This window comes from Sus scrofa, chromosome 9, assembly GCF_000003025.6.
Source record: "Sus scrofa isolate TJ Tabasco breed Duroc chromosome 9, Sscrofa11.1, whole genome shotgun sequence".
NCBI classification, from domain to species: Eukaryota; Metazoa; Chordata; class Mammalia; order Artiodactyla; family Suidae; genus Sus; species Sus scrofa.
Genome location: NC_010451.4, coordinates 127,062,372 through 127,090,131, shown reverse-complemented (window position 1 = coordinate 127,090,131; position 27,760 = coordinate 127,062,372). Strand labels below are relative to the sequence as shown.

At 38.5% G+C, this 27,760-nt stretch overlaps 1 protein-coding gene across 3 annotated transcripts in view; it reads right to left on the bottom strand.

Moving 5' to 3' along the window:
- Positions 1–27,760, bottom strand: part of HMCN1 (hemicentin 1) — a 492,489-nt gene that overhangs the window by 252,565 nt on the left and 212,164 nt on the right. For 2 of the 3 annotated variants that reach the window (XM_021102638.1, XM_021102639.1), the window contains exons 12-15: positions 11,785–11,926; positions 10,560–10,687; positions 8,084–8,197; positions 2,576–2,734 (exon numbers count right to left, since the gene is read on the bottom strand). In XM_021102638.1, coding sequence (XP_020958297.1) covers positions 2,576–2,734; positions 8,084–8,197; positions 10,560–10,687; positions 11,785–11,926 — 543 coding nt within the window. Of the gene's footprint in view, positions 1–2,575; positions 2,735–8,083; positions 8,198–10,559; positions 10,688–11,777; positions 11,927–27,760 lie in introns of all 3 variants that reach the window. The other variant, XM_021102640.1, reaches the window with a different exon arrangement.

The window sequence follows — 27,760 nt, the reverse complement described above, 5'->3', positions numbered from 1 at the left end:
AAATTTATGCCCATGTTTTGGAACTCGAATAATTTTATACACGTCTCACAGTAGTACTTAAATTGTCTCAAGCCCTTTTGTAAAAAAAAAAAAAAATCAAGCTGAAACAGTGACTATCATATTAAAAGCACAACACTTAATCTTAAATGCTATGACACCATTATATATGCATTTCTATATTATTTTTCAAGACTCAAATCATCAAAATTACCATTCAGTTTGTAAAGTTAATATGCACCTATTTGATACCTGTAGCACTGGTCAGCTTCAGAGGAAAAACAGCAACCACTGACACGCTGAATGTACACGGGTGATAAAATCTCATTTCAGCTTTACAACCAACCTATTATGTAGGTAGTATTAGAAGTCAGGCAGAAAACCCAGTCTCTCTCTTGAGCTCATTCTTTTAACCACTACATAAATTCTGCGATTTTTTTTTTTTTTTTTTTTTAGTTCGTTTGCCTTTAAACCTAATAGCAACAATCAAAACCATCAATTGTGATTTGCACAGTTCTCAGCAGTTATGTTGTCTGTTAGGATATGTAACAGTAGTTTTATGTGGGCAGAAAAAGTCTAATAAAACTTTGTGAGCTATAATGATCAGAATTCTGATGGTGAATAAGGAAATAGTTAAGGCATAACCGAAACATGAATGGCACTGAGGTTAATATTAAGTTATTTGGCAACTGTTGACAATGAGCAAGCTTACAGTAAGTGAACAATTGAGTTTATGTAAGTACTTCCATCCGGAAAATTACTGGAATAAAAGGTAAGAAAGTCATTGTTGTAGAAAGGATCACAGAGAGTGAAGATCTTGAACATGAGTGACGATCAAACAAAATTCAGTTCAAGGGACAGGGAATAAACACACAACTTTTGTTAGGATGTCTCCTAATCTACTCCACATCCCTCCAGCACAGACAGCTCTCTAATCTTCAAGGGTTTTTCACTCATTGGAAGAGAGAACCTGAAACGTCCGGAAACTAAAGAGATTATCAAGAAGGCAGCAAGTAAACGAAGAAATGTATAGATGTTTAGAGTTCCTACAATCTTGGAGGGGGTGATGGTGTCATTCCCTTTTCACGGGGCTATCTCACTCTTCTTTCTAGTGCTAGACACTCTAAGAGAATGTTGAGCAGGAAAGAGGGAGAAGCAGAACTGGAAAATGTTGACAACCGAAACTCTGAATATTTACAGAAAAAAAAGAAATTCTATATCTCATCGCCCTCTTCCTTTGGGCCTTATCTTTCTAAAAGCATTTTTGTGTTTTACACCCTGCTGGTAGATTCTCAGACCCTCAACCCAGAGATTCCAATCTTATTTCCAAGGCACTTCTCTTAATAACCACAGGATTTCGTCATGGTTCAAACACATCTTGCTGTGACCTAGATAGATGCTGCAGTGGTCTTTGCGGCCATTTCCAGCTTTGTTGATTCTACCCCAAGGGCATAATCACCAAGAATGCAGAGTGTTCACCAGACAGTCCAGGGGCACGAGGATCATAAAGATCCCAGGAGGAAAAAAAAAAATTTGGCTTATTGAAAGAAAAAGTGGACCTTAGAGGGTCATGATTTTCATCTAAAGAACTAAGATGGTAGAATAAAAATGTTTTGTATTACTTTATTTTAAATTTAAAAATGCATTTTCTTTATCGTTTTTAACTTTTGTTAAAAAAAACTTTGACATGAAAATCATCACGCATAAATGAAAATGCAATTAAATGAAATCTCATATTTTATAAATTTCAGTGAGGCAAACATCTGACTTATCTGTTCAAATTAAGCTGCCAGGTTCTTTTTCACAAGAAACAAGCCCTGTTTTATTTCATGTGTTCCTGCACTGTGTAATTTTATTTTTCAAGAAACATGAGGTGGAGGGACGAAGGAGGGAGGACCAAACTTCTTGAGTAATCTGACTAAAGTTGCCATGCACATGCTGTTTCATTCACATTGTGACTTTTGACATTTATTTGTAGTTCATACTTTACACACAGAGGAGTCACTGCTTGTGAATGTTTTTAAAAAGTGTAAGAGCATAATCTGCTACCTTTGCTGAGATCATCATCTCCAAATTACGGTCTAGGGCCAAAGTCTAATTTTTGGCCTCTAGATGTTAACACTTAGGAATTTGGGGTCAGAATGGATGACTCCTGATAGGAAAATATTTGGCCACAGATGATATACCAGCAAAGCCTACGGTCTCTGAAATCAAACAACCTGGGGTTCAAATATCCAGGTTCTGCCCCTCCCTAGCTCTGTGCCCCTGGTCAAGTTGCTTAACCTTTATCGGCTTCCATTTCCTTATCCATATAATGGAAAAAATTATAGCATCTTCCTCTAAGGATTGTTATGTGGGTTAAAGGATAGGATGCATATAAAAGTTCTTAGCACAGTACATGGTACATAGAGAGGACTCGGTAAATGCTAAGTACCATCATTACATTAACAATCTGAAATGTTGACTCTAATTTTGCCATTCTGACAAATATTTCCACCAACGGTTTCAAAATTATTACCATGAAAAAATTCCAGTTCAATTTCAAAACAAACTCATCTAACAGAGCGAGGACGCTTACAGCCAACATCCAGAGTTATCTTGCCAGTTGTTCTTCCAGCATCATTGACTGCAACACACGTATAATCACCAGCATCCAGATCCTGAGTTTCTTGAATCTTCAAAATTCCCAAGAGAGGGTCAATAATGAGAAATGTTGAGGGCCTCAGCTCAAGATCCCCTAAGTTAAAACAAAGAGGAGAACGTTAAACATGAAAGCGTTTACCTCGTTGGCTACTGATTTGATTTCAAAACATCTGCAGAAAACAGACTGTAAAGTCTTTAAGTACAAGTGCCTGGCACAATGCAGGCCATAAATGAAGTATGCACAAGTATTTCCTATTGTGTATACACCTAAAAGAGAACAAACTTTTTGAAACTATGTTGGGGAACTAGCAAAGAGCGGCAGCTGTCACCGTCTCTGTGTCAGGCAAGGAGGAGATGGAAAGATGAAGGTTGAAATGAAGGTTCTTTGTGGCAGGATGCATTTCAATTACCCAGGAAATACTTTGGAGACCCTGGGTATCCTTAGCTTGGTTAAGGACCAGGTTTCTGGTTTGCTGATTGCTCTCAATCAGATGGTGTCTTGTGACAGGTAAAAGCTGCTTGAGAGGATTCTAAGAATGGCCGAGGAAGAAGGCACCATAGCTGGCTAATGAGAGTAGGGAAGAGCTTGTTGGGAGAAGAGAAAGAATGGACAAGGAACCCTCCTCGACAGTGGCCAGAGAGGAGTGTTTACATATAAACCTCCCAGAAGACCTCTACTAAATCTGCGCAAAGCATCAAAGATCTGTAAGTTTAAGAGGCAGGCAGGGGGTGTAAATGTGTGGGGGATGGGGATGAATTTGACCTCCCTGTCAGGTTAGAATGTCAACCTTGCCTGTCCCTGTAGCACCTCATATACGCTGGGAACCATTTCTATTTGAAGACAGGAGGTGTCTCAACCAAGCCTGCAAGGTGGGTTAGCCTTTCCTTAGGAGTCTTTTCCTCTAGGGTTTCACCTTATCAAAGAATGAAATTAACCAGGATGATGAACATCATAAAAAAAAAAAAATACCTAGTACAGATGATTAGTGCCAGCTTAGCGTCCAGATGTCTTTTGTTTGTTTGTGTAAAGGGTGACATCAAACACTTTGTGGGGATCCTAAAAAGCTCCAGGAGGCTTAAGGACCGTTGCTTTTAGGGTTTCACAGCATGCTCTGATGTCAAGTCTGGAGAGATGGTCTTCAAAATCCCACATACTACCCTAGCCACGTATCCTGGACCTGAGGACTGTTAAAGGAACTCCCTTAGCTTTTAAAAGGCTAAAGTTCCAGAGCTAGTAACTCTCTAGGACACTATACAAAGCATCAACCAACAGACACAGTGAAACAAACAAATGATTCTCTTTTTGTTTTTATAATTTGGGGAGGAAAAGAAGTCAAAGGAGCCATAATTAAAAAACAAAACAAAAAAATACTGCATTAGCAACTGTCAGTGCCAAAAATAAAGTGTTTTTCAGCATTCCAATATTTAAAACCCCAATCATCCTTTTAAGCCTGCTACTGCATACCACGTGAGAATGAGAGAGGCAACCCAAGTCGTGTCTATGTGCCTCTGGGAAATTTTCATAAATAAAAGCAGATGATGTTGACATAAACTTTCCTCCCACTAAGGGAGGATGCAGTGTTACTGAGCCGTTCATCAAGCATTAAAATGTTTGGACTAAAATGCATTTAGATTTTTGGATTTTATTTCTCCCTTATTTCTTCTGGGTATATCAGAGGACATAAGAGGATGAAAAAAAAAAATAAAAAGATCTTTTTGCTAGTAGCTTTTTTCAAAATAAAATGTTTAAAGAATAGCACTAGTGAAATAAAAGACAAATTAGAAAGCACTGGTTATTTCAAGCTTGAATTTTGATCACATTTTGATAATCTTTTCTTTCTTCACTACTACTGAACAATTAGTAAGCAAGTTATTGAGAAGGCATAAAGAAATAAAGGAATTTGAGATGAAAATGATTTAGGGAGTATTGAGTTTTACTATCAGGTAAAATTAGAAGAATGTTATACGTACATAGTAAACTATACAAATTTTGCTGACAGTCTATGATTTAAAAACCATTGCCATTAAGGAGGATTCCTTCTGCTGTGGTTTAAGTTCAATTCGGGCCTCTGTGGAAGTAAAGACTTAACAGAAAGATCATAACCTATGATGTGAGACCCTTTAAAATGTTGACAGTTATTTAGTGGTTCTCAAAAATGTTTGTCTCAGTTCTTCTGTAGCTCAGTGGGTTAAGGATCCAGCACTGACACTGAAATGGCCTAGGTCGCTGCTGTGGCTCAGGTTTGATCCCTAGCCTGGGAACTTACACATGCCATGGGTGCAGCCAAAAAAAAATGTTTACCTCAAGGCCCTTGTAACACTCCTAAAAACTATTGGGGACAATCAGGTTTTTTGTGCATGTATTCATTTGCATTAAGCGTTTTCGAAATGAAACTGAAAAACTTTAAAACATATGTATTTATTTTCAAATAATACACTCATGATACATTAACATAATAAATATATTTTATAAAAACAATTCCCCAAACAAGAGAAATTTAGTGAGAAAAAGGTCACTGTTCAATATTTTTGCAAATCTCTAGAATGTCTAGCTTCAAGGGAGACAGCTGAGGGCCCACATTTGCTTCTGCATTCATGCTACTGGATATCACATGTCATGCGGGCCCCAAAACTTCACAAATATACTCATGAGACACTAAGTGTGACAAAGCCAAACAACATCTTAGTAGTATTAGGAAAATAATGTTGATCACATGGATTCCCCAAAAAAGAATGGTGGGGAACCTCCAAGGATCCCCATCTACACTTGAACAACCACCATTCTAAAGACATGAATCATTGATATTATCTATTACTAATATCTATTTACTATTTTACCAGAAATATTCTTTCTATAATGTTTTAATAGAGTTCCGGATTCTTCCTTGAACCCACCTTATGTTGCTTATTTCTGAAAGCTAAAATTTTGATGGGCATTTGTATTTATGAAATTCTTTTTCTCAGATGGTCTGAATGAAATACAATTTACTAATGGATGGTGGTGGCCAGGGGCTCCAGGACTGGGTAAATGGAGAGGTGGTTTTCCACAAACATAAAGTTTAAATTATAGAGATCTGCTGTGCAGCAGGGCCTGTAGTTGACAATACTGCACTGTATTCTTAAAAATTCGTTAAGAGGGTAGAGCTCAGATGTTCTTGCCCAAAATTTAAAAAAATAGATAAATTACACCCAGTTATGATTTATTCAGTCATAGCTACTGAAGGTAAAAAAAGGGTATGAAGAAAAATTTATTCTTAGGATGAGGGAAAGAACTATTCTTTACCCCCATGGTTTCCATGAGTTAGATTTTCCTAACCTTTCTGGTGTCTCAACCCCAGCAGAGAAGGGAAAAGGAAGGTCCAGCTGCCCCCCTCGCCCTCTCTCTGGGAACCAGTCTGCATGCAGCAAAGTTTGCCCCCCTGGTTTTGCTCTTTATGGTCTAGGGTCGCTCCTGGAATAAACTGTCTGCAGGTGGCAGTTCAGAGCAGTTCTGTGTATCATTGACAAACTTCGAGCCTCAGCAGAGTCTGTCAGAGTCAGGTGCCCACACTCTAGCTCTGTTGGTTCAGAACTTCGACAGAGAAATGGGATATCACTTACTGGGCCCATTAACTTCCAACAGTTCTGGTTGAGAAGAGAAACTAACTGGTCATTTCTAGAGTCTTCCATGTGGTGGCTGCACGGCTGTCTAACTCCTCATTTAGCTCGCAATCCATGTGTGGGACCAAAACTCCTCATTTAGCTCACAATCCATGTGTGGGACCAAGGGTGAGATAAAGACTAAGTTATGCAGGAGAGTAGCCCCAGTTTGGGAAAATCAGAGCCTTTCTCTGTGACTCAGCTATAAACAGGCAGATTAATCAGCAGGTTCCATTACTTTTTAAATTTAAACTGCTGATTGACATTACAAAAAGAAATATTGCCTCTATAACGTATGTTTTTCCTGGATTTATTTAATTATGATGTGAGTTAGAAACTGTTACCTATTTCACCTGTAAGTCACATATTTAAGGTTTTTCTTGTCCTTTTTTTTTTTTTTTTTTTTTTTTTAAAGGGCCGTACTCGCGGCATATGGACATTCCCAGGCTAGGGGTTGAATCAAAGCTGTAGCCACTGGCCTACAGCACAGCCATAGCAAGCCAGATCCAAGCCATGTCTGCAGTCTACACCACAGCTCATGGCAATGCCAGATCCTCAACCCACTGAGCGAGGCCAGGGATCGAACCTGCATCCTCATGGATGCTAGTCAGATTCATTTCCACTGAGCCATGACAGGAACTCCAATTTAAGTATTTCAAATAAGGAAAATTAGTTTGTGTTGACTGAAATATAACTGAAATGTAATTAAAAAGCAAATCCAAAAATGCTTTCTTATCACAGAAAATACGAACACTGAAAACCATTTAACACAGAAAATTATAAAAATAACAGTATCTCCTAGTTTCCCTCCTTGTTTTTGACTTATATTATGGAAAAGTATTTGTTTGCTACATAAAGCCTTTCTTTTTCACCTCATGTTCCCCAAGAGTTTGAACCCGAGGTGAATTCACAATTTTGTGATTATGACATGAACCCGTTGCTATGGGAATGTCTGTGATTTAACAAACAGAATCATAACAATAGTGCTTTGTACTATTTAGCATTTTTCATCTGAAGATTAAAGAGTATTTTGCAAACAGCATCTCAATAATCCTAGCAACCTCCCTGTTAGAGTGTTTGCAGGAATTTTTCTTTTTCATAGATTGGAAGGACTGAGAGAAAAACAGAAGCAGGACATTTTATACAGAAATCTACTGTCGGCATCTGAGCCTGGACCAGGACCCAAAGGCATTCTCACCAGGGACAAGCAGCACATCACTGTTACTTTATTATAGAATCATAGAGGTAGAACCTTTATGTCACAAATACAGGCGAATAATTTCTAAACCTGAGATAAACACCCACCATGTATGATGAAACTGACCACAAAAGGCATTTGTGTTTCAGTAACAAATATCACTCAATTCTAAGTTTCAATGTGTCTTTTTATTTGAGCACTTTGTAGAAAGCGTCCTGGAGACTCTAGAGAACTTTCTGATTGCGAGAGCCTTCATCTCTAAGAAAAGTGAGCAGAAATCAGGGAAGCTATTTTAAACCTTCACGGAGCATTCTTGGACAATTTTCTACAGGAAACAATCCTAGACTAACAAAGAGAATATTCAGCTGGATTAGCAAAGGCGAGCTTTTCCTGCTTTGATTTTCACGGTCCTGTAATCCACACCAGATGTCAAATGCTGAAATTCAGAGCTCCCAGTTTTGAACTCTCGTCTCTAGTGAGATCATAAACACATTTTATGGGGCTGCTAAGTCACACACCAAAACAAATTTTTAACAAGTCATTTTTTATCTGAAAGAGAGAATGAAATGAAGTGAACCAGACTACGACCATACTTAAGAAATGTACCTTTGAACCATTTAACGTGAGGTGGAGGAACACCAGAAGTTTTACATTCCATAACGGTTGTGTCCCCGAGGGCCACCAAGAGCTCGCTCTGAACTACGATCAACTTCGGGGCTTCTGAAAACAACAAACATGCAAATAGTTGATGTCCAGCACAATGCTACCTACACATGGTTTATGCTTACTACATGAGTCAATAAAAAATAAATAAACATGATTTATGTGCTTTGGGCTACATCAGTGTTTATAAACAGAAAGAATCTCTTTCAACATATATGCCCATAGATGTGTGTGATGAAAAGATCATCTATTAGAGCCAAATGGATAGCAGGTAGTAATAATTCTGATAAAACAGAATCCACAAATTTAGGAAATTAACTGAAAGTTTTTATGAAAAAAAAAGCCTTTCAATTAATTGATACACATTTTCTATGTGACCTTAAGGATTTTCATGTCTACCTACAGAGAAATAGTTGTAGTCTAAGGCTAAAATCTGCATCTATACCAAGCAGACTGTACTTTTCCCTTCAATGCTAAATATAGACATTCTCCAAGTTTCTTTCCTTAGCTCTGTTTGACTCACCCCTATTCTAATGCTTTACTTCACTCACACATTTTTTTAGTATCTGAACAATTTACGATTTCCTATCTTCCATTGATTTAGTTTTTAAAAAAGCTAAGAGTTAACTTCTCAAAGATCATGTTACTCCTTGGCTGGAACACTTCAGTGACTGCATTTCCTAATTCCCTAGTTTGGCTTTTGAAAATCATAAACTGGTCCATGGCTTTCTTTTGAACTTCATCCTTCATTCTACGTCCTTACTCATCACAAGGTATGGACCTACACTGGTCACCCAAATGCCCTGTTCTCTCCTATCTTCCTGCTTTGGCTTAAGCATCTCCTCTGCCTGAAATCCCCTTTGCCATAACATTTCAAATCCCACTCATTCTTCCAGACTGAGCTTAGATCCTGTCTCCTTTGAGAAATCTTTGCCAATTCCCTAGTCAGAATTAATCTCCCCTTTGTCCAACCTTCCACATCGGTCCTAATTTGTCTGCCTTTGTATATTTCTTCGTGTATGTCTACTCTCATTATTCAAGCCCTTGAAAAGTAAGGACTTCATAACATTCTTTTTTTTTTTTTTATTTTATACTCTACAATCTCTAGTGTAGCATTTTACATACTCTGGGTGATTCAGACATTGAAATACTTTAGCTTCCTTGTGAATGAACCAGAATTCATTTCTGCAATGCGGAATCTGTTTCAAGCCCCATTCTACGTTCCCAACTGTCTAGTCCCTCTCTATGTGGGTGTTCTGTGAACATTAGTCATCGCCAGCTCTAAATCTGTGCTCTGAGTCCACCTTCCCTTCAAGACTTACTCACCACATGCCTTCCTCATTGCTATAACTGAGGACACTTCTTGCCAGGCTTTCTGGGACAGTATTTACGACACTTGGGTTACCTCCCTCCTCTTTATACATCATCTACAATTCTCAATCTTCACTGTAGCTCTTTACACTCCTTCTTATCTCCACTGTCCTTCTGCTACCTTACTATTAATGATGATGAATCAGAATGAGTCAAAGGGTGGATGCTAGTCACTAATCACTCACGATTTACAAACTGACACTGAGCACATAGTGCCCTTTAATTGTCGAAGAAAGACCAAATTAAAAGAAATATTCTCTTCTATTATGTATTATAAAAATACATGATTATATATAAGACTATATTATATGTTAGAATACATCATATTCTACTCTACTATGGAATATCATGTTATAGATAGTTGTCCTGAAGTGCATCTTCAATAAATGTTTGAGTTTGGAGGGTAAAAACTGAAGATGAAAAGCAAAAGTAATATCTAGATAAGACAAATAACAAATATTCCAAATATTTAATTATAACAAATATTTTGTGTGTATATATATATGAAACAAACAGTTTTGAATACATATGGAAACTATACAATGAAAATTAAGGTAAAGTAGGAAGGATGCAAAATTTGTAAGTGAAATATTACAAAGAACAGAGGAACTGAAGTTCCCGCTGTGGCACAGTGGGTTAAGAATCTGACTGCAGCAGCTGAGATGTGGGTTTGATCCCCTGCCCAGTGCAGTGAGTTAAAGGGTCCAATCCCTGGCTTGGGAACTTCCATATGCCATGGGTGTGGCCATTAAAACACAAACAACAACAACAACAATCAAAACAGAGGGACCATGGAAGGATAAACCTCTGAACAATCTAGACTTCTTCCATAATCTGGAAGCTACCTTCATTTCTATTAACTAATGAACCTATTCATTCCCTAAACATTTAAATTACAGTATTTGCTTCAATCAATGTGTGAAATGAGTAATAAATTATATGACTGGGCATAACTCAGTCCTAATATTAACTTCCAGAATAGTATTTTTCCATTGCTTGAAATGCTATTTGTTCTAACTGAACTGCCTTTTAAACTGATTATACTTGCCAATGTATCTGAGGGTAGAAGTCTGCTTATCTGTTCCAGCTGAATTACTTGCCAGGCAACCATAGATCCCCGCATCTTTGGGAACTGCATTTTTGATAAATAAGGTACCATCTGAGGTCATCCTGTACCTATGCACAAATAGGAAATAACATTGAAAATACTTCAATAACAGTATCAAGGAACTATAGCACCTTCCTTTCAAATATCTTCAAATATTTCAGAGTTATGTTTTTGGTGCTGAAATGATTAACATCATTTTATATGCAGAATTGTTTTAATAAAAATAATATTAGACCCCACAAATGTAGTGCTTGCGATATGCCAGGGTTGCTCTGGCAGTTTTGCATTTTTTAATGTTTTACATCTTTATAACAACCCAGTGAGTTACATTTTATTATCGTTTCTGTTTTAGAGAAAAGCAAAGAGGTTACACAACTTGCCCCAAGTCAGGGTTTGTAAAGGGAAGAAGTGGAATTTGCACCCAAGCAATCTTACTCTGTGTGAGCTTCTAAGCTAAACAGCTCCTCAAAATGAAAACCTGAGAGATGTAATGCCTCATGTCTTAAGAAAGTCCATGTGGAGTCCAGAAACAGAATCTGGCTCACACGGAAGCCTTCGTCTTTCTTCATGCCAAACCCAGAGAAATGAAAGACCAATGGCTGGAAACGTCATTGGCTATGGACACATGTTCATTACTCTCTTTGAGCATAAGAGGATTCACTGTCTTTAAAAGCATCCAGCAGACTAAAATACTTCTCTATGTCGGATGGCAACAGTGAAGAGGAGGTACAGAGAATGTCCACACACAGTTTAATTAGAGCTACCTTGCTGTCCTTTGCCTCTCCTTTGTTCTTCTGTCAAAATCCAGGATCAAATCTTTAGTAGACGGGTGAAAACTATATGACTTTTCCCCACAGAAAGTTTATAATCCCCCTTTCAATTATTCAAGGTAAATCGACTGTTGTTATGGCATCATGTTTGCAAAACAAAGTACCGGGAAGCACGTAGTCCCAGCTGTTGAATTCAAGACTGAAGAACATCCAACTCTATACACGCATCATTTATTATTTTACTGACATTTCCTGGCCAATTTAGACAATAGAAAGCTGTGGAGTTGGGTCAAATATCCCCTAAGCTTAGGAATTTGGTCAGATTGGTTTTGTCCAGAAATTTCACCAACTTATGTCATTCAGTAAAAACAAAGAACATGATACAAACCCAGTACCTGTGTGAACCCACGATAAACATATCATTCATTGTCCAGGCGACCTTTGGTTTGGGATAACCTGTTGCAGAACACATGATGGAAACCTCAGATCCCCCTGTGAAAGACTGATTCCTGGGCATCACAGTGACTTTGGGTGGTTCTGGAAAAAAAAAAAAAAAAAAAAAAAAAAAAAGGAAAAAATAAACATGTAGAGTGAAATGCCAATGATGTTAGGAGCTTCCTGTGTTAAAAGATTTGCAAGCTTCTCACAACCTTTTCATTTTTTTTTAAACTCTATGTATCTATTTTGCACTTCCAACAGCTTGTTTATAAAGAGTAATAACCAAGTGAGTTAGAGGACTAACTCACAAGACGTGCTCCCCAAGGCCAGCAAAAGAAGCAAATTGTGCCTTCCAGCTTCCTATGGTCCAGGTTGTATGAGACCTGAGGTCTGCTCCCCTCCTCCTCCAGAGCTCTTCTTCTCCCTGAAAGACTGATGCAGGCTGTGCCTGGGACCCCAAAGCCTGCCTGCACCCCACAGGCCATTCATCCTGAGGCCTTGCAGCTCAGCCCAGCCTTGTCAGCCCATCTGGAAGCCCAGGGCTGCTCTTACTCCCAGACCTTGGAAACATGGGGGTGGGTGAGGCCTTGCCTTGGAAGCTTGGTGAGAGTCTGGCACACTCTCCTCTGAGGGGAAATCAGGGGCCTGCAACAGAGACCTATGACAGGAAGAGGCCTCTACCTTCTGGAGCCTGAATGCAAGGCAGAAAGCAGTGAGAGTAGGATACAGAGATATCTGGCAGCAAGGCAAGGCTCCCTCTGTCTATGCTTTAGCCAGGTCCTGCCTCCAGCCAGCTCTCCCCCCTTCCTGTGTTAAAAGATTTGCAAGCTTCTCACAATCTTTTCATTTTTTTTTAACTCTACGTATCTATTTTGCTCCAGCCACGGCTGTGGCTACTGGACAGGCTGGGCACCAAGCCCTGCAGTACTCCTGCTCTTCTTGGGTGTCCTGGACATGTGGAAGAAGATGGTCCTCATGGACCGGTAGCAGGCATCCGTGAGTTTGGGGACATCGGTCCACAGAGAGGCTTCTGATGGGGCTGGCATCCAACTCCTCCATCCTGACCTTTCCTGAGGTGAAGCGCTTCCTCTTGGGGTTGTCAGAGGAGAAAGCAGAGTAAAACCCAGAGGTGAGGGGCAACTGGACTTAGATTGCCAGGTAGAAGGCTCTTTGGTTGTTCCACAAGCCCTTGGGGGAGATTCACACCTTGAGGTTCTCCATGACCATGCACTGGTCCTCATGAGCCACCATGGTCCTGGTGCATTGCTCGTTGATGACAGAAGGAATGTTCGCATATTGAGGCAAGGCAACGTCACTCTGGCTGATATATGACGTGGCTTGAATCTTATGCAAACTAGAACGGCCTGTCTTGTGGCCTGTCAAACATACATTGTACATCTGCTTTAACCATTAAAGAAAAGAGTGTCTTTAAAGAAAAATGGAGTAACTATGGTTCACATTGAAAATGGAGTCAGGCAGCCCTTGTGGAGATGGTTTCTGACACATGCCTGTATTGTTGCAAATTTGAATTTTCTGAGCTATATTAAATTCAAGGATACCACCAGCTGTTCTCAAAACAGCTGGAAGATGCCAGATACAACCTTATGCTCTCAAGGTCTCCCCTTGGAACTATGCAACCATTTCGGTCCCCAACCAATCCTTGCTTAACAAGCACCCTTACTTGCCAGTTCCAATCCCAATTCTCGACAAACAACTTAGGCAGTTTTGCGATTTGTGCCGACATGAGCCTTTCTCATTTTGTAGGCTGGCAGAATATGATTCAGGTGCTTCTTGAATCTGAGCCTCCCTGGTCACAGTTCTCCGTTTGTCTGAATAAAAGTCTTTTCTATTCCTATTATAGACTGTTGATTATTTGCATCAACAATGAAGATGCCTGAAGATACATGATCAGGTCCACGTGTCCCACGAAGAAAAGCCCCTGCTTGGCAATCTGCATGCAACACTCAGAAAGGCCCCCATGATGGAGTTCCCATCGTGGCGCAGTGGTTAACGAATCTGACTAGGAATCATGAGGTTGCGGGTTCGGTCCCTGCCCTTGCTCAGTGGGTTAACGATCCGGCGTTGCCGTGAGCTGTGGTGTAGGTTGCAGACGTGGCTCAGATCCCGTGTTGCTGTGGCTCTGGCGTAGGCTGGTGGCTACAGCTCCGATTCGACCCCTAGTCTGGGAACCTCCATATGCCGCGGGAGTGGCCCAAGAAATAGCAAAAAGATGACCAAAAAAAAAAAAAAAAAAAAAGGCCCCCATGAGACCCACCACACCCAGGATGCTCTGGAAGTTGGAAATGACGCCACAGGGGTGCTCCAGCTCCAGCTTCTGGCAGTGGCCCTTTATCTCAAAGTGAAAGCCATCTATGCATTTGAAGGTCTAGACGAACCAAGGGATGATGCTCACATTCTCTGCTATCCAGGTACGGTGACACAGCAGGCAGCTCGTCACAGCCAGAGTGAAGACCAGGAAGCGGGGTATGCAGGACAGGGTGACCTTGGCTTAGAACTTGGCTGTGCGGCTCAGCTACACCAACAGCAAGAGCAGCGGCAGCCGCAGCAGAGCTCCATGGCCAAGGCTGCACTGAGACCACTACATGTATGGTGGCACCACCAGAGCCTTGCCAGCACTGGTCTCAGGCCCCCTTCCTGGGCTCTAGTTGGGAAGGAACTCTTTGGGTGACCCTCATCAGCGACCTGGCCTGGGTCTGGCCGCATCACTGGCCTCTCCAGCGATCAGGGCAGGAGAGAAACCAAAAGTAATAAAAGCACAGGAGGTAAAGTGCCTTTAAGAATAAAATAAAAATCTGATCCCAGTGTCTATTTCTGTGTCTCCCCTGGTTTCCACGGAGCCCCTTGCTACTTTGCTCCCATTGGCTGACCATTGGCTTCCATCTACTAATACGGGACATCAATACAAACCAGTTTTCAGGCAAAGTCTCTACATAGGGCGTTTTGCCTCTTTCTATACAGTGAACACAGGTTTTGAGCCAACCTTGTCTTGACTGCTGTCTGTATTGTTTGAATTGCTCTTTCCCTTTTTATTTAGCAGATTATAAATTTGTTGAGGTTGAGATGATGTCTTTCATATTATTCCATATTCCAATATATTCCACAGTATTTAATATCCCTTTTGTGTTATGCAATGATTTTCAAATAGCACTTAAAACCACTGATGGAATATGGGTCATTCCTAAAATACAACTTGGTTCTGAGAATTTTCATGCCTGACAGCCTCTCAAGATCACACTATACTGATCATTTGCCTCATGCCATGGATTCACAGGACCTCAACTTAACAGAAAATATCAATTATTCAAAGCGCCTATCGGATTCCACTTCTTTGGCAGAAAAAAGACTTTTGAAAATGAAATATTAAATCATAAACTTCTATCAAAAAGGATATAAGAATTTGCTGGGGTATCTGGTTTGTTGACATATCTAGTCGAATCAATTTCATGTTTTGCATCTAAGAATCTTTAAAGGTACCAAAGAAATACTTAATACTTTCTTTTTCTTTAAAGCTTGTTTATGTTATTGAAGAGTAATTGACTTACAATATTAAATTTCAAGTGAATAACATAGTGATTAGGTATTTTTATAGACTAGGCACCATATAATATTATGATGACATTGACTCCATTCCCTCTGCTACACATTACATCCCTGTGACTTATTTGTAACAGGTAGTTTAAATAATTTACTTAGCGTAAATATTCCCCACTCAATCAGATAAATAAAAATTTCATTTCCACAATGTTTGAAATAGATATCAAAGTATCAGCAAAGATAAATAATTCAATAACATGTTTTTCATTCAATTATTATGTTCTAGACTCTGTGTTAACTTATAAGGGGCACAATGATGAACCAAATTGACATGGTGTCAACTTCCGATTTAACTTGGTTTTTACTATAATGAAACTAAGAATTCAGTTAGTTAAATCTGGATATATTTATGACGTATCTTTATTACAAGTTAGTCTGCAAACTGTGGATTAATTTCACAAACAGAAACTAGCCTGAGGAAGCCCCATGCTTTTGAAAGAGATACAAATGGCACTGTTGGACTGGGCAGCTATACAACGGAATAAACCTAATTAGTGTCTAATTGCTGGCAGCTTATAATCACCCTTCTTTTTATCCTGTTTACATTGTGTTTTCAAATAATGTCTGTCTTTGAAGTTAATGTTTAAAGGGTTTTTCCGGCCAGTGGACTTGGTTGATAGCCTCCTTATTCCATGATTCTTCTTGGTGAACACAGGGCCAGAGATACATGTGAGGTCAAGGGCAGAATGGTCATGGCCAGTAAGTTCAAACTGTGATTCCATCTGGAGTCCATCAATTCTGAAATAGGGAAGGACTACACATGCTCTGGGGTGCTGCAGACAATCTTCGGGGGGAGGGGAGAGCAAAATAAATACCTGTTCCTCTTTGGAATTTACTGAATACCCGCACTTATTCAGGCCCACCTTCCTGACTTTCTCATAACTACCTCACTTTGACACAGGATTGCTGCAAAGATTCAGCGGCTCTTGGGATTTCTGTCAAAACATGATGCCTTCCAATGGAGTCTGCCAGAATGGGCTTGGCATATCTCCCAGCAAAAGTCCCACTGGTAGGCTCTGCAGTTCAGCTATCAAAGTGAAAATAAATGTCAGTTACTCAAACCAGGATGTAGAAAGCTAAGAGGTCATTGCTCAAATGAAGCCTGGATATGGGGTGCTGCTCAGGGTCATGAAATAAGTCTGCAGGCAACATACAGATGGGATGACATCATTCCACAGAAGGTGAGAAATTCACCACTGCCCTGGAAAGACTATTTCTGCTGATGATAAGAGAATCAGAAAAGACATGAACAAACACAGGGAAGCATAATTGGATTTCTGCCAAATAACTGTTGCATAAAGATGATCAGATTGATTCAGCCTTTACTTAATTAGATTAATGAAAGATGTAATAGATCTCATTATAATTATTTCCACTCTCAGGATTTTCTTAATTCCTACAAAAAAAAAAAAAAAAAAAACCCAAAAAAACAAAACTCCTCTTGTTTTAATAAAGCAGTTTTAATGGAGCAAGAAAAAGGAATTAAAGAACCATAGCTCAACTCCATCAAAGTCCAGAGTCCAATTTTGGGCTTTGGGGAGAAGAAATCTAGTCTTAGTTTCCAGTCTCATTTCAGCACCACAATCATCACCTTTATCATCAGCAGCACCACCATCACAGACTATAGCTTCCTGTTCATTAGCCAAGGCATCAACTCATTCTTTATATTTTAATTACAAAGAGCAAAATATAAAAGTTTACCTAATTCCTCATCAATGATTTTTAAAATTTAGACATAGATTAGGATACTAAGGACAGAAAATACTACTTTAAGACTTAGGTGCCTTAATATACTATTAATGCTAAGGTTCGCAAAATGCATCATAATAGGCCTTGAAAATGGCCATTCTCTGACTACAAACACCGAGGAAGATAAAAATTTCACCTAAATCTTGACAATCTCCAACATCATCTTCAGAGGCAAGATGCTTACCTCCTGTTGATGGTTAGCTGACTCTGATTTGTTGCTGCTATGGCTTTGGAATGGAACTCTCAAAGAAAAGACCTAAGGCCTTTCTTCTCAAAGTGATTTAATTATCATCAACAAATTAATCCAATAACAGTAATGATATGAATTACCTAAGCAAGAATTTAAGATATTTCTCACCATTGGTATACTTAGAGTACTTGGGCAAATAAATATCTTTGTGTTTTCATTCGCTCACAAAACAAACATTTATTGAGCATCTACTATGTTTCTGATAATTGATGACCTCAAAGATCTTACTTACAGAATAATGTATACAAAAACATATTATGTACAATCAGGGACTAAATATCTCTCTAGTCATCAGCTCACTGAAATAGAAAGGTGGGCAAAAGTTACTGAGTACCTATGTGCCAAGTATTTAATTCCAGACTCATCATTCACTTTTCTCAATTACCCAATTAAGTGTTACTACCATTTCACAGATAAAGAAATGAAGGCTCAAAATGGTTAAATAATCCATGGTATCTGGTCTATACCTTCTTAGATATAATAATGGTATCTAAACTCAGAAGGGTATCGTGGATTTGCTAAACTAATATACATAAAACATTTAAAAATTCCTGGTACGTAGTAGATACTACGTGATTATTACTATTTACGTTCCATTATTTGGTAAAGTATGACAAAAATGATGAATTAAGTATGTAAAATATATGTACAAATGTATGATCTAGACATTTACATATGAAACAATCACAATTCTCACATTTGCATATACTTTTTAGTTTGCACATCCTAATAATAAATAATACTTATTATGTGTTATTTGATTCTCCTGAAATTGAGATGTTTCTCAGACATTCAAAATGGATTAGAAATTTTAATAAAGATAGATAAATTTAGTATTACTGATGGAAAACTGGATGCTAACACCTATGTCACCGGGCACATGTTCAAAAAAATTTATGATGATATAATGAGCAGATGGTTATGATAATATCAATTTCATTCTTAATGAAGTAGTTCTGGTCATTAGGGATTTACTTCATCAATCACCTTGAGAAATATTTCCTTTTTTATTGCAAAATTCTCTCTAGTGACATGGACTAATTAGTGACAGACATCCACCCTTTCCTGACACCACAGAAGACAAATAAATAGTTTTCATGTTCATACAGACAGAACACAAAGGAGAAAAGGAGGCCGTGTCTGGCCCTTTGAGTCCCACGTGGCAGCATGCGATTGTGAAGGAAAGGCCAGTCATGCACTGAATATTCTCAGATTTAACCAGAACACCTGCGTTCATCTTCTGCTTCAAAAATCCTCCTCATGAAAGGGGCAGTTAGTGGAATGAATAGAAAAAAATTTTGTTCCCAGGTAAAAAGAAAGATAATCTCATTTAAACAAAGCTTTAAGCAGCTATCATATAAATAAATACCACACCACCGACTCGAACTTTTACTCCTAAACCTGACCAGTACCAGCATCTGGAAATTCAGCACGGTGTCACCTTAAAAGCAATAAATTGTTTTAGCCTATTTCATAAAATTTTGCAAATCTCATATCATCGAATTTTTAATTAGGATGAACTGGTTTATTTTTTTAATTTTATTATAGTTGATTTACAATGTTCTGTCAATTTCTGCTGTACAGCAAAGGAACCCAGTTTTATACACACACACACACACACACACACACACACACACACACATAGACACACACACATTCTTTCACATTATCCTCTATCATGTTCCATCACAAGTGGCTAGATATAGTTCCTTGGGCTATACGCCAGAATATCGTTGGGCTTATTATCCATTCCAAACGCAATAGTTTGCATCTACTAACCTTGAACTTCCAGCCCCTCCCACTCCCTCCACCTCCCTCTTGGCAAAACCACAAGTCTGTCCTCCATGTCCATGTGTTTGCTTCTTTTCTGAACTAGTTTAAAAATACTTTAAACATAACAGATTTTGTTGTAAAATATGGGTTTAAGTGTAAGCAGTCATATGCTGGCATGTACCATAAAGAGAAAAGAAAAGTCCTTACATAAATCTAAAATTGTTGATGTGATTCAAATAAGCCATTGAAGTCAACATGGAAACAGGAAAGATAAGACTGGTGACCCAAATCTTCCCTATAGTCTGTTATTGTTACATTGAGGCCCATTCAGCAATTAAGGAACACACATCTATTGGTTATGATTGCATTTTTCTTTCTGTGCAAGGAACTATGATTTGTTTGTTTGTTTGTTTAGAAAGGGCAGCAAGGGAGTTCCCTGATAGCTTGGCAGTGGGATGTGCTGTTGTCACTGCTATGGTGCAGGTGATTGCTGTGGTGGAGGTTCAGTATCTGGCCTGGGAACTTCCGCAATCCATGGGTGTGGCCAAAAGAAGCGGGGGGGCAGAAAGCATCTCACAGTGTATGTAATATGATTGGGGAAAAACAACTAGACACACAAAATTGATCATTTCTAAGTGCAAAGTTGTATGGCAAGAAAATTAAACTCTACAGGACACCATAAAAAAGAGCCAACAATATTCAGAAAGGAGGTGGCTTTTGAAAGGGAATCAGCATTATAGGCAGGATTTAGATGGGGGACATTAAAGTCAAATAGCTCTGTAAACAAAGTCATAGCACTAGAATGAGGATGTCATTTCGAGGCCATTGGGATGCCCCTGTAACTCAAGTATTATGAGAAGTGGAGTTGGGGTATCAGGCAGGGAGAGAAAGTAATGGGGCAGGAACTAGAACTGGAGGCGCAGGAAACAGAAATCCACTGAAGGTACAACAGATGTGGAGCCTGAGAGAAAATGGTTAGTGGCCATCAAAAACTCAGTTCTGGAGATTGAAGCCAGGAAAACAGTAGCACCTATCCATCTTTTTGAGACATTCAATACAAGGAAAATTCAAAACACATACAGACACCAAAAATCAACTGTCTGCCAGCACTCTGACATATAAAATTTAGAGGCATCAGTAATATTTGATAGAACAAAAGAATGAGTCTAATAGTTTGTGTACTTTTAATCAACGATTAGAGGTGAAGCCTTAACAGCAAGAAGTTCAAGTATTCAGTTACCCATTTTAAGGAAACGTGGATAAAGGAAAAGATAGATATGAATCTGATTCTTTTAAGGTAAATAGTTCACATATATCAACAGGAAACTTTTTTCCTTTTATTTCTCTGTACATGGTTTTATGTGGATAAGGGTGAAGGTAAGATGCTGAAAATATTATGAAAGAGTCATCTTGCGGAGGACTGAGAAATGTAAACTTTATTCTGGGCTAATTAGGAAACCACAAAAAGGGTCTGAATAGATGCACATTTAAAGCAATATTCAGGGAAAACTGACCTGATGGTACTATGAATTAGAGTGGGGCAATAAATCAAAAGAAAGGAAGTCCAAAAGAAAAAAAAAAGGAATTTTATGGATTTAGTTTAGGCGTGTGAATCAGGAGAGGGATGAGGGTGGTACCAATGGAGATAAGGAGAAAGAGAGTGATGTTGAGACGCAGTGTCGATCTGAACTAATAACAATAAGTAGGGAAAGTGAGAGGCACCTCGGCAAAAATTTTCACTGCATCTTGGCTAATTCTCTCTGAACTTGGCATTTCCCATGAGATCCTTCACACTGATCAGCATTGCCAATCATCCACATAGAAAACGTGTCCCAACTAGATGTCCCTGAACAAAAAGGGTGTGGGAAATTCAATTTTAAAAACAGATACACTATCTTTGTGTAGCAAGGGGGAAAGTTGGGGAGGGGAACAGGACGAGAAGAAAGGAGGAGAGAGGAAGAGAGGGGAACACAGGGAGATGGGGAGGGGGAGGGGGAGAGGAGGAGGAAGAGAGGAGGAGAGAGGGAGACAGAGTGAAAGAGAGATCCCAGGTATCTTACTTTCTGGTCCAGAGCGCTCATTATCACAAAAGCAATTAGATTAACAGAATCAACCACAAAGGGATTATCTCAGTAACTTTTCATGTTCAGAACAAATAGGGTTACAAAGTTTTAGAAGCTTTTATTTCCCTCCTCCAAAAGGATATGTGTCCAAAAGGAACCTATTAGAACAACCAATTGTCAATTGTTTGGGCATCAAATTGCATTTAGGAAAAAAGTATTTCAAAGCTGTCAATTGATCTCTGTGATGCAAGATTCCCGAGCTTCTAAATGTTCCTAGTGATAACTTTATGCCATGAGGAATTAACATTCTGATGAGGAAAAAGATACTTCATTGATTAGTCATTAGTACTAGGTTTCTTTTCTTACCTGAGTTCTCAAAATAAAAGCTGAGTACATATCTTCATTTGGTTATGGTTAAAACCTACATTCAGCCCAACCACCTAACTGATTTATATTTCTGAAAACATAATGGAACTGTTTTACAGCTGTTCCTAAATTTATTGTTCATTGTGGATAATACATTCCCCTAAAATGCTGGATAGTCTAACACCAAGCAATGCTACATGAGATTGGAAAATAAATAGTATATAATTACTGAACCTAATTTCTATTAACTCCTATAACCTAAAAATGTATTTGACAGAATCTCTGTCCCTTCTTCTGAAAATCTGTATTTACGGCAGAAAAAGCTAACTTCAAAAGGCTACATAATGACTATGATTGAGCTTGCTGAGACTTGTAATTAGTAGCTGTGCCCTATCCTAACAGATGTGCACCTAGTGATTTAGCTCAACCAGTTTAGAACATATTAAGATTGTTTGAAAATGTGTTATTTCTTTTTCTTTTTAGAAGAGTACTTAATTCCAGCTAGTTCTGGTGGTAACTAACTTTTAAGCAAGAAGCTTGCACAATGAGAGTAACAAAATTTGACTAAGAATGACTTACAATGGATAGCTGTGCTCGCTTATTCAACATCTTAATCTTCAATGAATAGAAATGTCAGTGGAATATATTTTAATATTTTTAAGTTTTTCCATGTCTACTAGACAGTTTGCTTAAGTGGCCAGGGATTCCTTCTGAAGAACAAAGGATGAAAGCTAAAAACTAACCAATCAGCCAAGCAAACAGAAACAACAAAAACAGAGATCAACTGCCTGGGGAAGGAGGCAAGGGCCACTGATTTTCCAAAGATATGGAATCAAATACATTTCCAAGTGATATCACACTAATGGAAATATGAAGGCCTGGCTACAACTTTCTCAAAATTATTCCTAGAATTTCTTAGAATTATTCCTGAAAGGCAATAATTCAAATGAATTGTGATAGTGGTTATTCTACATGGCAGTAGCAATAAATTTCCTGAATTTTGCTCTTGTTATTTCTGCTTTTCTTTTTTCTCCAGAAAAAACTAGAGCCATGTTGTCTAATATGCAGTATCCACTAGCTATATATTTATTTTATTTATTTATTTATTTATTTATTTATTTATTTATTTTGCTTTTTAGGGCTGCACCTGCAACATATGGAAGTTCCCAGGCTAGGGGTTGAACTGTACCAGTCACTGGTCTACACCAGAGCCAAAGCAATGTAGAATCCGAGCCATGTCTGTGATCACGGATTACTACAGCTCACAGCAACGCCAGATCCTTAACCCACTGAGTGAGCCTGTGATCAGACCTGCATCTTCATGGATCCTAGTTGGGTTCGTTAACCACTGAGCCACAAAGGGTACTCCCTACATACTTCTTTAAGCTCAAATTTAAATTTTCTAAAACTAAATCAAGTTTCCAAACAAGCTCCTCAGGTTCACTAGCCACATTTCAAGTACTCAGTTGCCCTCTGCAGCTTGTAGCTACTATGGGGGACACTGCAGATTCACAGTGCCATGATAAAGTTAGGCTACGTTCTATGTTAATGATAAAATTTCTTTTCTTAAAAATTTACAACCTATTTTTCTAATATAAGAATATATATATATACAACACACCCCAAATGTTGGCTGCTTTAACACCCATTTAAAGTAATTCCTAATGGAAAATTATATATACACTAGTTATACATTAATATTATTTCCATATAACACTATATGTTTTTCTTGCCTGGACAATAACAACAAATTATGAATTCAGGAACAACTTTGGATGATGAGCCAAAACAGATTAAGACAATAAATATGATTGACAAGAAGGATAGAATTTTAAAAGTTTAATTTTTTTCTTACTTAGAAAATCTTTAGGAGTTCCCTTCGTGGTTCAGTGGTTAACAAACCCAACTAAGATCCATGAGGATGTGGGTTTGATCCCTGGCCTCGGGCAGTGGGTTAAGGATCCGGCATTGCCGTGAGCTGCGGTGTAGGTCACAGATGCAGCTCAGATCTGGCGCTGCTGTCACTGTGGCACGGGCTCTGATTCAACCCCTAGCCTGGGAGCTTCCATATGCCACAAGTGCAGCGCACCCCCACCCCCAAAAAATAAGAGAGAGAGAGAGAATCTTCAACAAAATGATAACTAACATTGCTTATTGCATTACCTTTTCTTTATGGGGTCTTCTTTATAACAATTTTCCAAAATCACAGCATTTCCAAATAAAAGAAGGCCAAAAATAATAAAAGTAGGCCAAAGTTCTCACTCGACTTGGAAAAAAGTGGCAAATCATGATTCCCATTATTAATTCTTGATGTATTAGCAGGATATTATTTAAACTTTATATATATCTACATGTGTGATCTGATTCAGACTCAATTAAAGCAAGAATAGCTTTCTACCACAAAAGGTTAATTACATACGTTCAGATAACAGAATATTATTCAGTGCTAAAAAGAAATGAGCTATTGAGCTATGAAGACATGGAGGAACTTTAGTGAAAGGAGCCAATCTGAAATGGCTAGTTACTGAATGATTCCAAGTACATGACATTTGGGGAAAGGCAAAACTAAAGAGATGTAAAAAGATAACTGGTTTCCAGGGTTTGGGAAGGTGGGGGAGACAGATGAACAGGCAGAGCAGAGAGGATTTTTATGGCAGTGAAAATACTTGGTATGAATACTATAATGATAGATACATATTATTATACATTTTTTCTAACCCACAGACTGCAGATTGTGCAACACCCAGAGTGAAGGCTAAAGGAAACTATGGACTTTGGGTGATTATGATGTGTCAATGCAGGTTCATCACTTGTAACAATGTACCATTCTGGTGGGAGATGTTGATAATGGGGGAGGCTATGTGTGTTTATTGGGTGGGGATATACAGGAAATTTCTGTATCTTCCTTTTAATTTCTCTGTGTACCTAAAATTGCTCTGGAAAAAAAAGTCTTTTCACAAAAATGTGGTTATACATTTTACAAACAAGGGCTAATTTTACAAGTTATCATGCAACGGCATAGAATCAAAAAGCACTTGAAAGTAGATCTACATAGCACTTCTTGAAGGAAAGATTTTAAAATTTGGCAATGAATTTATTTTGCAAGACAAATTCATTTGCTACCTTACTTATCTTATCAGGGAAACAACCCACAATGGGACTGGAAGAACATTTAGTCTTGGGAGTCTGATTTGAGTCACAACCTCCCGTCCTTCCAGCTGTCACTTCCTGACTCCCACACTTCCCTCCTCCAAGTTCACCATGGCCTCAAATCCTTTGAACCTTCTTTCTTATTCCAATCTATGAGACCATGCCTTTAACCCTCTCTTCTTTCTCCATTCAGGCAAGTCCCCCACCCCAATTACCTTGTGTTTTGGCCGAACCAACATCACAAAACCACAAACCTAAATGACTCTTCTATGTGTCTGCTGAAAAGATTACCACAGACAGCACGAAAAGAAACTCACAACATCATAGGAACGGAGCTTCCCCATTCAGCTGGACCCTCTATCTTCAGCAAGGCCACATTCCTGCGTCCTCATGCCTCCAGGGCTTTGCACATGTAGTATCCTCCATCTAGAAAGGCTTTCCCAATTTCTACCTGGAAAGTGCTGACTTATATTGCCCTGGATACCTCAGATACTCTCTCCTATGTGAAACCCTTCTCAATCTCCACTCATTGTTGAGACAATATTCAAGGCTCCTGTAGTGGCTTGAAGTTCCTATCACCTTGTGAAAACAATCGTTTATTTTTTTAATTTGTTTAATTTTTTCCCCAGTACAATTTTTTTTTCTACTATACAACATGGTGATCAGTTACACATACATGTACACATTCTATTTTCGCACATTATCACGCTCCATCATAAGTGGCTAGACATAGTTCCCAGTGCTACACAGCAGGATCTCATTGTTAATCCATTCCAAAGGCAATAGTTTACATCCATTAACCCCAAGCTCCCAATCCATCCCACTCCCTCCCCATCCCCCTTGGCAACCACAAGTCTATTCTCCAAGTTGTGATTTTCTTTTCTGTGGAAAGGTTCATTTGTGCCATACATTAGATTCTAGATATAAGTGATATCATATGGTATTTGTCTTTCTCTTTCTGACTTACTTTGCTCAGTATGAGAGTCTCTAGTTCCATCCATTTACTGCAAACGGCATTATTTTGTTCTTTTTATGGCTGAGTAGTATTCCATTGTGTATATATACCACATCTTCCTAATCCAATCATCTGTCAATAGACATTTGGGTTCTTTCCATGTCTTGGCTCTTGTGAATAGTGCTGCAATGAACATGCGAGTGCATGTGTCTACTTATGTCCTTTCTTTTACTACGGACTTACTGACGAGAATGATGTTGTTTTCTTCTCCTTTAGAGCCTCACCAAGGAGCAGAAGGCTGGACATTTAAATTTTCGGTGAATACATAAATGGATGAATAAATGGATAAACAAATGGACAAATAAGAAAACACCTCTGATCTTTTGTAAAAATGTGTTTTCAGTCAAAGCACTTCATATGGTTCAGTACTGTTTCATCATGGAACAAAACTAACCTGACACAGTATGATTTAGATAGTGCTGTGGGAAAGAGCATAAATGAAGAGCCCATCAAAATAACAGCTATCTCTCACTTTTGCAGTCTCAATAACCAAATGTTCCATACATACCATACCCTTCTGCAGATGCAACAAGTACTCTCACTTTGTGTAGTAGTTGTGATTACATTTTTATTCATAACAATCCAATATCAAACCCCCTTCTTCCTACACCCTTGGCACTAAACCCCATTGGCACTCAGGACCCAAAACTGAAGACAAATGCATCCTGCTCAAATGCAGCTTACAGTCTAGTCATCTTACATGTTCTCTGTGTGAATATTCACAGTTTTTCTCTCTTCTAGGCAGTTCCGTACCAGCTACTCTACAAGAACTTAGGTCAAAAGATGCACCAAACTGTTTTTTCTTAAATTCAGACTGAGATTTCCAGCTATTTTTTACCCATGTGACAGGAACTTACAGAAAGTTTACATCTTTTCTATGTTAAATAATATTATTCCAGGACTCTCATACCCAAGAATCCCTTAATTCATTTTCTTTTTTATACTTCCTCTACTGATCTGTACCTTAGGCCTGCTAATAGCATACATAGGCATTTCTCTATACAATACAGAACGATTTGGGCTCTGTCACTTGCTGGCTTTGCAACCTAGGGTAAGCCACTAACTCTTCAGAGGCTCCTCTTCCTAATGAGCAAAATACAGATACAAATACACACAATTTGTGAAGGTTGGATGGCATAATGTATGTCAAGGACTCTCAAGATGTTTTAAATGTTTGTAGCTTCAGTCGAGTAATTTATTGCATTGAAGTGTTTGCTGATTCCTAATCTGTTTTATCTCTTCCCAGCCATCCCTGCACTGGACAGAGAGCTATCAGGTTCCATTATCTAACCTCTCTAACATCTGGACATCCTTCTAGCTCATGTAAATCTATCAGTCTTAGATTAATACACATTTTCTCATGGTGCTTTTTTTTTTTGCTGGAAATTAACATATCCTTGGTGTAAAACTTCTTTATAACAATTTCTCATATGCTTGAAGTATTTATTAGGTTATCACATCCTCTTCTTTTCCTTTTATGATATAAATAACTCTAATTTTTTAACATTCCTTATAGCTTTTATTTAAAGACATTTTAATAATGTTTGTCTTCTAAGCTTTAGAGAAATATACTTCTATCTATAATTAAAGGAGTCTAAGATCTATATAGCTCGTAGATTCCTTGGATAAAGGACAAAAAAAGGAAGTGCATGGTATTCATTTATACACTTTATCACATGGAATTAAATCATATACAACAAAAGATTGCTCCTCACAGTGGAGTCAGCAGAATACATTTGTCAGGTAATACGTGAATATTAAACTTTTCTCTTCATAAAGTTTAAAGCCAACACAGACAGAATTAAGAAAGCAGATATTTCTACAGGAAAACTACATATTCCTTGGACATCAGTGCAAGAAATACTTGATATAAAATTTCACTGAAATACTTTCCTTCAAATCCAAAAGCTTCCACACTGTTTTCAATAGTGGTTGCACCAATTTATGTTCCC